The sequence below is a fragment of the Camelus ferus genome, chromosome 16 (genome assembly GCF_009834535.1).
Source record: "Camelus ferus isolate YT-003-E chromosome 16, BCGSAC_Cfer_1.0, whole genome shotgun sequence".
Lineage (NCBI taxonomy): Eukaryota > Metazoa > Chordata > Mammalia > Artiodactyla > Camelidae > Camelus > Camelus ferus.
The window spans coordinates 19,178,503-19,191,089 of record NC_045711.1 but is presented as its reverse complement, the minus strand read 5'-3'; the positions used below and the strand labels follow the sequence as shown (position 1 = coordinate 19,191,089).

The following is a 12,587-nucleotide window of genomic DNA, read 5'->3' as shown; positions in this document are numbered from 1 at the left end:
CGGGGTCTATCCATACAACGAATCATTACTGAGCTGTAAAAAGTGAAGTACTGACCCCTGCTGCAGCGGGGACGCCCTTGAAAACATTATGCTCAAAAGATCACATGTCGTAGGATGCCAGCTCTATGAAATACCCCATCAAGTGAGTCCACAGAGACAGGGTGAAGATGACGCTCTGCAGGCTGGCTGGGCGGCGGCCGCACAGCTCTGATCATCCACCGACCACCACTGACTCGCATACTTTAAGAGGGTGAATTGTACGGTAAGCAATTTCAGTGAAGTGTTATTTTAAAAGTTATCAGCCACTTTAAAAACATGTCATTCTCGGAAATAAGAAGCTGTCCTGCCCCTGGGACCCTGGATCAGGCATCAGGGATTCATATTCGCTGACTGGCAGGGTCAACGCCCTACTCAGCCCTAAGGTAGCCACAGAAGACAGACCGTCGCCCCTCTGCTCCCCATAAGGTTATGGGAGTAAAATCTCTTAACAGGAATGAGACGGGGGGAGGGGGCAGGGCACAGCCACTGAGGACAGGACACACTGGTCACAAGCAAGGTCGTGGAAGACTCGGCTTCCAGGGGACCCCGAGTCCCACGGTGCACCCGCAGCGCCATGACAGGGCCTAGGCTGGCCACAGAAAGTCAAAGAGTAGCTGGGGAGGAGGAGGGTGTTTCCTAGAAATCCTCACCCCTTCCCCAAAGGAGTTGGCATAATCCTCCTCCTCGTCAGCACGTGAAATTACCGAGCACACAGAACCTCACAGCTCCGTACCCTCCTGCCTTCTGGGAGGCCCGCACTGTCTGTGGAGTGTGTTTCCCTCTAAATAAACTTGCTTTCACTTACAAAAAAAAAGGTCATTGTATCATTTCATCCCGACTTTCTCCGTGCCTTTGGCAGTTAAGAGGAAACTGTTAGGGCCAAACTATTAACCCGACAACTTTTTTTTAATCACAAGGGTTCCAAGAGTCTAAAATGTTTTAAATGCAGTCGTCCCAACGTTCAGTTCACTGCACCCCTGCCCCGTAGTTGAAATGACAACCTTGAACCAACACCGCCAGGCTGATGAGCACCTGCAGGCTGCGGGGTGGGCAGTCCTGGGCTCCTAAGGAGTGAGTGCCTCCCGGGGGACTGGTCACTTCTTTCAAAGGTTCTGTTCAGGACGGAATCTCGTGGGCAAATTGCAGCTTCAGGCGACGCTCCACTAGGTCCCCCCAGCCACTGCCACCCCGCACTGAGGTCACTGCCTCGTGGGACCTCAGCCCAGTTCTGGGGGCTCCTCAGGGTGCCCACCTGTCACTGGACAAGCCCCAAGCAGATGTTAAGCAGCACAAATCCACTTCCTCAGCCAGAAGTGTTCCAAGTCAGATAAACACCGACTGCTGAGCTCATCTGTCCTCAAGGACCGGGCACCTGGAACCCACCATGGTCTCTGCTGCACTGACTGGTGTACCCCAGCCTGGGCCAGCTGCCCCTCCTCACGCCTCTCCCCGCAGAGGCTGCAACCACCTGGTCTAAATGGAAACACAACAGCTCAGCCCCTGTGCCCTCAGAGGACGTTACATTTTACTCCACGTACTCCATGTAGCTTTCAGAAAAGCGATTATCTGAACATTTTTGTTAGATTTAATTTCCCTCTGCTGCTAAATTGATGGAAATAAAAACAACATAAAGAAAATTATATTAACTAAAAATGATATGAGATGAAGTCACCTCACAACTTTGGAAACAGCCAGGTGGCCAGACATGCACACGTCACTGGGACACTGGGTGCCACACACTGTCTGAGCACTGGCCCCACAGGGCGGGCAGACAGGATGGGCTGACATCACCAAAGCAGGTGGACGCCAGGAATGGCCCTTTCACGTCTTCTCTCCATCTGAAGCTCCCATTTGGCCAACAGTTTCTAAACAGCTGTCTGTGTCCACCCCCCCCCCCCGCCCCCCGAAGTTCTGTTTAATAAAGAGGAGCCACTGTTGGAAAGAATAAAAGGCAGAGACAACACCAACGGGTCCAGAAGGACAATGTGTTTATTCAAACGTGTGGGCATCACTTGGGACACGGCTAGGGCCTCCCTTCCTCTCAGAGCATACGGGCTGCAGCACAGGCTTGTGAAAAACGAGTTTAACATAAGACCATTTCTCGTTTCCAATCCACGTGTCACACGCTACAGCTTTATTTAAATAATAAGAATTAACCATGAGTTTACTTGTCTAACAGCCTAAGTTAAAGGTAACTTTAAAAGGAGAAAAACTCGCAACAGAGTAGCCTCTGCAAGTGGCTGTGTGAGCCGGACAGGGAGGAAGAGGCCCAGGGACGCGGCCACCAGACCTGGGGACAACGGGCACCACACATACAGAGGTGACAAGATGAAACGTGCTCACGTGCTACCTAAGCCACCTCTGTGTAAAGATACAGGTTACGGAGAAAGCAACCTGGACCCTTCAAAGACAGATGGAAGATACTTGCTCTCCATTTCCTGCGAACAGAAACCTGGGCTGGAACCCAGCACAGATCTGCGACCCAGACCCTCCTCAGATGCTGGTAACTGCGATGCCCACCCTGGGCCCAAACCCCCGAAGAGCAGGGTCCCCAGGTGTCCACAGGAAGGTAGGTCCTGAACACACAACCGAGCTCCGCTGAGCGTGACAATGTTCAAAATTAAAACCATAACATGTGGGAACAGAAGCCGCTCCCGGCCGCTGCCAGTCCCGCCCCGCAGACGGCGCCCCGACAGCAGGTGGGGCCTTCAGCGTCTGTCCGACAGAGGAATCCGGACTCGGACCCGCTGGAAGCCCCCAAGGAGCGGTGACCGCAGGCTGCAGGGGGCTGTAGGGCGGCCACACTCCCGACCCAGGCCTGGAACCCAGCTGCCCCTGACACGGAGGTGCGGCCGGCCGAGGCCTGGCTCCTTTTCACGCCCCACCGCGTGGGTGACCACGACTGCACCCGCCTCCGCAGTCGGACCCACCTTGCGGCCCGAGCGGACACGCACCTGCCCCGCGTCCTGGACGCCCCGAGGGCCCCGCCCCAATGCAGAAGGACAGACGCTTCAGCGCCGACTCTTCTTCGGGAAAAAAGTGTACTTCGTAGGGTTAAACTCCTCCCAAATACGCTCAAATTCTTCCAGAAAGAGCCTCACGTACTCCTCGTCCTCCAGGATGAGCACGTTCTCCCTGTTGTTCTGAATGGCCTGAGTGGTCCAGTTGAGGGAGCCCGTGATCAACACCTTCTTGTCCACGATCGCAAACTTATGGTGCATGTAGCCCAGGTCCTGGTCGTGCCGCACCTGGATACCTGCGAACATAGGTCCTTCACTGCCGCCTGGCCTGACCCCGCCAGTGAGCGTGAGCCCCGCCCACAATCCCGCCCCTGAGCACGAGCCCCGCCCACGGCCCCACCCAAGAGCGTGAGCCCCGCCCCACAGCCCCGCCCCGAGCACAAGCCCGCCCACAGACCCTCCCCTGGGCGTGAGCCCCGCCCACGGCCCTGCCCCAAACGTGGCCCCGCCCTGAGTGTGAGCTCGGCCCCGCCCGGCTGCCCAGCCCTTGGTCTCTTTCTCCAGAGCGGACTTTCTAACACGGCTGACTGTTGCCCGGGTCCTGGGTGGTGGCCACGGGACGCTTGTTACGCCTGGACTGGTGGCAGCCGCCGAACCCAGAGCAGGAGAAGGTCCGTCCGGAGGGCCGGGGCAGCAGCGATGTGCTGGACAGGCCGACACTGCTCTCAGCGGGACTCTGCTCCTCTGGAAACACGCCTCAGGGTTCCAGCCTCGCCAGCCCCGACAAGCGTGCATCATCCTCCAAGGTTACTACTGCTCAGCGACCGGCCAGCGGCCTTAAGGGTAAAAATCATTTGCTCGGGTTTATGTGCCCCCAAGTTCTCAGTCCTGTGATAACCGTCCTGTCCGGTGGCCAAGTGGGAGTTAAGCCCCCCTGAAGCCACAGCTTCGGCCTGCCCCCACCCAAGCTCGCATCCAGCCTCTCTGACTGCTGACGCCCTAAGGGGAGCCCCCGGCCCCTCATTACTTCCACATCTGTCCACAGGACTTCCTGCCCTTCCGCACATGTGCCTCCTCACACTAGAAGGCTCTCCCTGCAGAAGAGGTTCTTTCCAAACCTGAGGTTCTACAAGTCTATAAAAGCTAAACGAACAAAACAGCTGTGCCCAAACGTAGACAGGCTTCCCCCTCAAAAGAACCCAAAGATCAGGACAACTCATCACGACCAGAAGAGCGGAAGTCCACATCTACAATATTATTACACTAAGTGCACAGCCCTGCCCGCACGAATGCGAACCGCAGCGGAGGAGTAAAGTGCGTTCCCGCCTGGATCGCCAGAGGGGGACCTGCCTTCCGGGCCAGCAAAAGACCCAAGCTGTGCCGAGAGCAGGCCGGACAGTTCTCAAAGGTTCCGGTGGCCACCAGAACTGACAAATCAAACGGATGATGGAGCAGGAATGACGTTCCTGGGTACCCGAGTGATGGAAAGGCATGAGGTTCAGACTCTGAGCAGCTAATATACAAAATCTCAGGCACAGAGCTCGCAGGTCGCGGCGCTACACGTGGTAGAAGGGGAGGAAACAATTCGCAGGTGAGGCAGGATGTGAATTTAGAGGGTCTGCAGAATCATTCACACATCCCTTTCACCTGTCCTCACCCCAGCGAGAGAGGCAGGTGGGCCGGAGATACCTAACTTCCCTGTTGTTTTGCAGCTGGAGAAACAAATTAACCACTCACCAACTAAACATTTCAGCTCCACGTGTTAGTGCATTGTTTTATTCATTCCAGAAGCCTCAGAAGAAAATTCCCTAGTGAATTCAAGTGAAATGCCTTGCCTCCCCTCAGTCCCAAAGGCGATCACTGCCTCTCTGCACCCCTGCGCCCAAACACGGAGATTTCTAAGCTCCTGCCAGCCTGCGGGCAGATCTGCTTTTAGCCTTCACCTTGGATTTACTGAGTGCTTTCAGGCCAAGCCATCATCATTTCAGGCTGCTAAGGTCAAAAGCTGAACTGGCCAGGCTTCACTCCAGGCACAGGCTTTTCCCCCAGCTCCCAAGGCCAAAGCGGGTCATGGGAGGGCAGAGAACCGCAGGGCTCCATTCGCTTTCTGGGTGATCTTGGGCAGACCTTCCTCCCCAAGACGGGTTGCACAGCGGCTCCTCCCAGGACTCACACCCAGATTTCCGGCTAGAACTCTACACAGAAGCAGACCCACCGTGAGGCCAGGACTACCCGAGCTCTACCGGGGGATGTGACTGGGTCTCCCGCCGGTGTGAGACCCCTCCCCAAACACCCCTGCAGTCCTCGCCTCTGCCCAGCCCCGCACCTGGCTTACCTGCCTTGCGGAGCAGGCCGATCTGTGAGCCGTTGAGGGCCATGTAGTCGCAGTCAGTGACGACGCGGACACGCACCCCGCGCTGGTGCAGCAACTGCACGGCGCGGCCCAGCTGCGGGCTGGAGAAGGCAAACAGGCAGAGCTCGAGGCTGGCGCGGGCAGCTAGCAGGGCGCGCAGCAGGCGGCTCAGTGAGCTCTCGCAGTGGGGCAGGCTGCACGGGCAGCCCGAGAGCGTGGCGCCTGGAGCTTGCAGCAGGGCCTCAGTGCAGGTCACCTGCGACGGGAAAAACAGCACTTCACGCTGTGGCCGCCGCCGCCCGGCCCGCAGCCAGCGCAGCACGGCGGGCAGCGCCTCCAGGGCCAGCGCGAAGCCTGCGGCAGCCGCAGCCACCACCTGCCAGCTTAACGGCCGCATGTTGAAACAGGCCCGCAAGGCCCGCCTGCCTGCCGGCCCCGTGCGCCCACTGCGCCACTCACCGCCCACTGCGCTTGCGCATTCACCGCTCGCCGCCCACTGCGCCTGCGCGCCAGCCGGCCGCCACGTGCGCCCGCGGCCCACTGCGCATGCGCAGTCAGAGCCCGCTGCGCCCGCGCCCCTGCCATTCCTGCGCGTCCACCGCTCGCTGCCCCAAGGCCCGAAGCCGCACCCCACGGACACCACCCCGCCCCGCCAAGCCCGCTGCGCCCGGGCCTCCCTGACTTTCTCGGTGAACACCGCCCGCGCTGCAGGCGGGGGGCGGTACGGAAGCAGAGCCCAGTAATCGGCGCTTAGTGGCCAGTTCGAGTCCAGGGTGCTGGCGGCGGGGGCGGGAGGCGCCTGGCTTCTCCTGACCGTGACCTCCCTGCGTGAAGACGCGCAGCCAGCCTGCGGAGCAAGGATTCCGTGGCCCTGACTCAGCAAGCCTGGGGCCCGTGCATGCCCTAAGCAGGCACGACAGCTCCTCTCCGCCTCCACCTCCACATCTGTTAAAAACACCAGACCCCCACCCCACCCCACCCCACGGGGGGAAGAAGGAGCGGACCTAAGTGACCTTGGGAACCACAAGGCTGAACACGAAAGGAACTGTTATGAACACTGTCTTCCAGTTGGTACCTTCATTTCTCAGAGAGGGAACTGGTTAACAGTCCTGAAACGCTGGACACCCTCACTGGGGTTAAACGGAACAGAAAGATGCCGTCAGTGGGAACACTGGTGGAATCCAAGTCAGGAGTTTAATTAGTAATGTACCAATGTCGGTGGTGTCCCTTGTTAGTAAACAGCTGTCAGACAGGGGACCCAGGCCCCCGCTGTTACACCAGGAGGTTAGAGAGAAGCAAGAGGCCAGAATGACCCCCTTGGCCCCAGGGTGGAGTCACAGACACCAGTGTGAACTCTTGTTCAGCTCAATATGCGTGTTAGCATACGTGTCACTTCTCACATACGTGTATCACCCTGCAGTCCCCTTGGAGGCTCCAGGGCGAATGGGTCTTGGAGAAGTACACTGTTCTCAGGGTGGAAAAGGCCACAGCTGTCCAGAAAAGCTAGTCACTGTGTGGCCCTGCCTCCCCTTCTTGTCAGGAAGAGATTCGTGACACGTGAAATTTAGAGCGAACGCCTAGCTCCTACTTAGCCTGGAAAATCTTTGAACATAAGAACAGTGTTCCCAGGAAATGGGACCCCAAAAAACAGAGAGATCTGTACCGAGTGACAGACGCAGTGGCAGTCATCTCTTCCCTTCACTTACCCTTGGCCTGATGAGCGGAGGCCCCCTCCAAGTAGGTGACTGAACACACAGCCGGCAGGGCAAGGGTCCCTCTGTCACCTGCGTGTGCTGCCAGCCAGCTTCTGCACAAATGGATGTAGCTTCTATATCTTTGGGGAATGGGCTGTTTACAAAAGTTGAGCAAAATGCTAAGCAAACAGTTGCAGACAGCTAACAGATGTCTTTGTAATAAATGAGTATTATCTTTCCACCAGTTCCAAACACTAACTTCGGGAAAACTGTCCAAGATCACTAACGCAGTTTAACCCTCCACACCACAGAGAACTGGCCACTCACTGGTGACATTTTTTTTAATTGTGTTAAAAGACGTAAAACTTGTCATCTTAATAATTTTAAGTGTATAGTTCAGTGGTATTAAGTACATTCACACAATTGTGCAGCCATCACCACCATCCACCCCAGTCACTCTTTTCATCTTGTAAAACTGAAATTCTGTGCCTATTCAAAGTAATTCCCCATTCTCTCTCCCCCAAGCCCCTGACAACTACCATTCTACTTTCTTTAAAATACAATTTTTAAAGGTTACTTTCCATTTAGTTATTACAGAATACTGGCTGTATTCCCTGGATTGTGCAGTACGTCCCTGAACCTGTCTCACGCCCAGGGGTTTGTCTCTCCCACGCTCCCCACCTCGTGCCCCCTCCCCCACCACTAAGCACTCATTTGCTCTCTGTATTGGTCCCTTTTGTTACATTCACTAATTTGTTGTATTTTTTGGGTTCCACATGTAAGTGATATAATACAGTGTTTGTCTTTCTCTGTCTGATTTATTTTTCGTAGCATAGTGCCCTCCAAGCCCACCCACGTGGCTGCAGATGGCAAAATTTCGTTCATTTTTGGGGCTGAGTAGTATGCCGTAGTGTACATATATACCACATCTTCTTTACCCAGTTATCTGTTGATGGACACTTAGGTTGTTTTCATAGTTTGGCAATTTGTAAATATTTCTGCTACGAAAACTGAGGTGCATGTATCTTTTCAAATTGGTGTTTTTATTTTGTTTTGTTTTTTCAGATATATACCTAGGAGTGGAACTGCTGGGTCATACGGTAGTTCTGTTTCTAGTTTTTTGAGAAAACTCCATACTGTACTCCACAGTAGATGCACCAACTTACAGTCCCACCCACAGTGTAGGAGATTCCCTTTGCTCCACATTCTTGTCAGCATTTATGGTCTTTCAGATGATGGCCATTCTGACAGGTGTGAGGTGATAGCTCACTGTGGTTTTGATTTGCATTTCCCTGATGATTAGTGATGTTGAGCATCTTTTCATGTGCCTGGTGGCCATCTGCATGTCCTCTCTGGAGAGATGTCTATACAGTTCTTCTGCCCGTTTTTAATCAGGTTGTTCTGGTTTTTGATGCTGCGTTGTGTGAGCCGTTTGTATACGCTGGACGTTAATTCCTTATCAGCTGTATCATTTGCAAATACTTAGTCATTCAGGAGGTTGTCTTTTCATTCTGTCAGTGGCGAGTCCCTTTGTTGTGCAAAAGCTTTTACGTTTAATTAGGTCCCATATGTGTATTTTTTTTTTCTATTTCACTTTAGGAGACAGACCCCCCAAAATATGCCTGAGGCTCATGTCAGAGTGTTCTATGTTTTCTTCTAGTTTCATGGTTTCTTGCCTTACATTTAGGTCTTCAGTCCGTTTCGAGTTTACTTTTGTACGTGGTGTGAGAAAACGCAATTTCATCCTTTTACCTGCAGCTGTCCAGTGTTCCCAGCACCCCTTGTTGAAGAGACTGTCTTTTCTGCATTGTGTGTTCCTGCCTCCTTTGTTGTAGATTCGCTGACCATGAGTGCACAGGCTTCTTTCTAGGCTCTGTATCCTGTTCCAGTGACCTGCGGGTCTGCTCGCCTCCTTTGCCATTTTGAATCGCGTTCTTGTTACCGCTGCTGCTGAAGTGGGTGTCAGAGTCCCTCGGCAGACACGTGGTGAGCACGTACCGCCTCCTGTTCCGCGGGCGGCCTACTTATGCTGTGGATAGTGTCTTTTGATATACAAAAATTTAAAATTGCCACGAAGTCTAACTTGTCTACTTTTTCTTTTGTTCCTTGCGCCTTTGGTGTCATATCCAGTAATAACTGACAAAACCAGTGTCAAGAAGATTGTGTCCTATGCCCTTCAAAGAGTTTTACTGTTTGAGGCCTTGCATTTAGGTCCCTGGTCCGTTCTCGGCTGGTTTTTACGTATGGTGTTGGGCCACGGTTCAACTTTGTTTCTCTGCATGGGGCTATCCAGTTTTCCCAAAACCATCTGTTGACAAAGACTGTGCTTTCCCCACTGGTCTTGGCAGCCTCATCAGAAGCCTTGTGGCTGCATTTCTGAGGTTCTTTCCTGGGCTCCCTGTTCTCCTGCACCAGCCCTCACGTCTGTCTCTGCACCAGCGCCACACGGTTTTGATTACTTTAAGTTCTGAAATCAAGAAGCAGGACTCTCCAACTTCATCCTTCTTTTTCAAGGCTGTTTGGCTATTTGGAATCTCTAGAGACTCCAAATGAATTTTATGATGAGTTTTTCTATTTGTTTTAAAAAAAAGTCACAGATTTTCACAGAGATTGCATTGACTACGTGTATATATATAAATATATGTATGTATATAACTTTGGGGTAATACTGACTTTAACAATATTAAGTCTTCCAATCTATGAACATGGGATGTGTTTCCATTGATTTGTGTCTTCTTTAATTTCTTGCAGCAATGTTTTGTAGTTTTCCTTTTTGGGGGTGGGGAGAGATAATTAGGTTTTCACTTATTTGTTTGGCGGAGGGACTGGGGGTTGAACCCAGGACCTCGTGCCTGCCAGGCACACGCTCTCCCCCTGAGCTACACCCTCCCCCTTTGCAGTTTTCTTTATACAAGACTTCACCTCCTTGGTTAATTCTTAAATGTTTCATTCTTTTTGATGCTTTGTGAATGAAACTGCTTTTGTAATTCCCTTTTCAGAACGCTCATTGCTTGTGTATAGAATTACAGCCGTTTGCACTACTTTGTATCCTAGACCCTGCTACACTCACTCACTAGACCTAATAGCTTTTTCGTGGAGTCTAGGATTTTCTACATGTATCAGCTTATCTTCTGTAAACAGAAGTAACTTCCCAACTCCCTTTCCAGCTTGGATGCCTCTGCTTTCTCTCTCCCGCCTAACTGCTCTGGCTAGAACTTGCAGCGCGATCTGCACGAAGGTGGTACAGCTGAGCACCCTCCCTTGTCCCAGATCTCAGAGGGGAGGCGGTCAGTGTGTCGCCACGGAGCATGACGTCGTCCGCTGCGCCTTTTTCACAAGTGGCCTCTGACTACGCGGGGGCAGTTCTCTTCCTGGGTTTGTACGCCATCTATTTTGACGGTCGGTCACGAGCTGTGTAAGTGGCTTGTAGCTGTTGCATCTCCTCGCGGTATGTTACTACACAAAAAGCCTTTTGTTAACACACAATGTCCTTGTTTGTCTCTTGTAAACGCTTTTTGATTTAAAGCCTGCTTGTCTGTAGATAACCAGACAAATAAATAACCAGTATGACCACTCCTGCTCTTTTTTGGTTACTATTTGCCAAGAGTATCGTTTTCCATCCTTTCGCTTTCAACTGTGCCTTCGGCTCTCAAGTGAGTCTCCGCAGACAGCATGTGGCTGGACTTGGTGTTCATCCATCCAATCTGTTTTTTTTGCTTGAAGAGTTTAGTCCTTTTACATTTGAAGTGATTTCTGAGAAGGAGGGACTAACCTGTCATTGTGCTGTCTGTTTTCTATAGCTTTTTTGTTCATTTCCTGCATTCTTGTCTTTTTTTTTTTTAATGAAATGTTTAAATTCCGTCTTAATTTCTTCTTGTGTATATTCTATAGCTACTTTCTTTGTGGTTACCATGAAGATTACATTTAAAGTCCTAAAGTTATAATATTTTTATTTGAATTTATAGCAGCCTAACTTCAATAACAGACAGAAGTTCTGCTCCTTTGCAGCTCTGCCCTGTCCTCTTGGTCACATCTTGATACACCATGTGCCACAAGACAAACGTCATTCTTCTAAATGCATCAGTCTCCTAAATCATGTAGAAAACACAACTTGGTAGTCACAAACTGAAGTTACATATTAGCATTTTTTTAAATGTTTAAGTTACAGAGAATGTATAGAGAACGTAAAAAGTACAGCTAGAAGACAAGCTAGTGAGTGCAGTTTTCCAAACTGCCCGAGCATCTGCCTTTGCTGGGATCTGTATTTCTTTACACCGCTTTGAGGTGCTGTCCCGTGTCCTTTCCCGCCGCCCTGCGGGACCCCCCTGAGCACTTCCTGCAGGACGGGTCTAGTGGTTACAACTCCTCGTCTTTCATCTGGGAGTCCTGACTTCCCCTCACTTCTGAAGGACAGAGTTGCTGCATAGAGGATTCTTGGTTTACTTCTTTGTTTTAGAGTTTCGATTAAGCAGCCCTCTGTCTTCTGGCCCCTAGGTTTCTGATTGGGAATCTTCGGACAATCCTGTCGAGGATCCCTGTGCGTGATGACTCACTGCTCTCTTGCTGCCTTCAAGATCTGCCTCATCTTTGCCTTTTTTTCCCACACGTATCTCGGTGTGGGGCTTTGGGGCTTCACCTCACTTGGGATTTGTTCGGGCTCTTGTACAGGCCATTTGCTTTATCGTGCTTTGCAGATACTGTGTTTTTTACAGACTGAAGGCTTGTGGCAGCCCTGCACTAAGCAGTCTCCTGGCACCGTTACGCCAACAGCATTTGCTCACTACATGTCTCTGTGTATGTTTTTGTCATTCTCCCAATATTTCAAACTTCTGAATTATTATTTTGTTCTGGTGACCTACAGTCTATGATCTTTGATATTACCACTGCAACTCACTGAACTCAGATGATGGTTAGCATTTTGCAGTAATACATTAACATTAAGGTATGTACTTTTTTTTTTTTTTGTAGACAATGCTGTTGCACACTTAGTAGACTGCAGTATAATGTGAACATAACTTTCATGTGCACTGGGAAACCAAAACATGCGTGTGAGCCTCACTTGATTGCAGTATTTGCTTCATTGCAGTGGTCTGGCCCCAAACCCACAGTATCTCTGGTGTATGTTTACATTCATGTCTTCTATGAAACCTGGGAAGTTTTCAGCCATTATTTATTCACATATTCTCTACCCTCTTCTCTCTTCTTCTCAGGCTCCCGTGACGCACATGTTGGTCCTTCTGTTGGCGTCTCAGTCTCCCAGGCTCTGGCCCTTGGCCACAAAACAGTCCCCGTTGTCCTGTCTTCAAGCGCCCTGATTCTTCCTTCTGCCTGCTCAACTTTGTCTTTAAATCCCTCTAGTGAGTTTTTCACTTCAGTTATTGTGTTTCCAGTTCCAGAAGTTTTTTGGTTTCTTTTCTGGTTTTCTCTCTCTCTGATGTTTCCATTTTGTTCATACATCATTTTCTTGACCGTCTCCACATCTTCCTTTAGTACTCTGAGCACCTTTAAGACAGTTGTTTTAAAGTCTTTGCCTAGTGTATC

General features: G+C 51.4%; 1 protein-coding gene across 1 annotated transcript; it reads right to left on the bottom strand.

Annotated features, from left to right (window-relative positions):
• Positions 1-2,012: 2,012 nt before the first annotated feature.
• Positions 2,013-6,313, bottom strand: PLD6 (phospholipase D family member 6). The gene is made up of 2 exons (XM_014567067.2): positions 5,335-6,313; positions 2,013-3,295 (listed from the first exon to the last, which is right to left on the bottom strand). Exons 1-2 carry the CDS (start codon positions 5,747-5,749, stop codon positions 3,051-3,053), a joined length of 660 nt encoding a protein of 219 aa, XP_014422553.2. The 5' UTR covers positions 5,750-6,313; the 3' UTR covers positions 2,013-3,050.
• Positions 6,314-12,587: the final 6,274 nt, after the last annotated feature.

Excerpts from the sequence above, each read along its gene's own strand:
- PLD6 (XM_014567067.2), bottom strand. The coding sequence starts at position 5,749 with ATGCGGCCGTTAAGCTGGCAGGTGGTGGCTGCGGCTGCCGCAGGCTTC. Across the intron at positions 3,296-5,334 it reads CGGCCTGCTCCGCAAGGCAG|GTATCCAGGTGCGGCACGAC; the intron begins GTAAGCCAGGTG and ends CTATGTTCGCAG.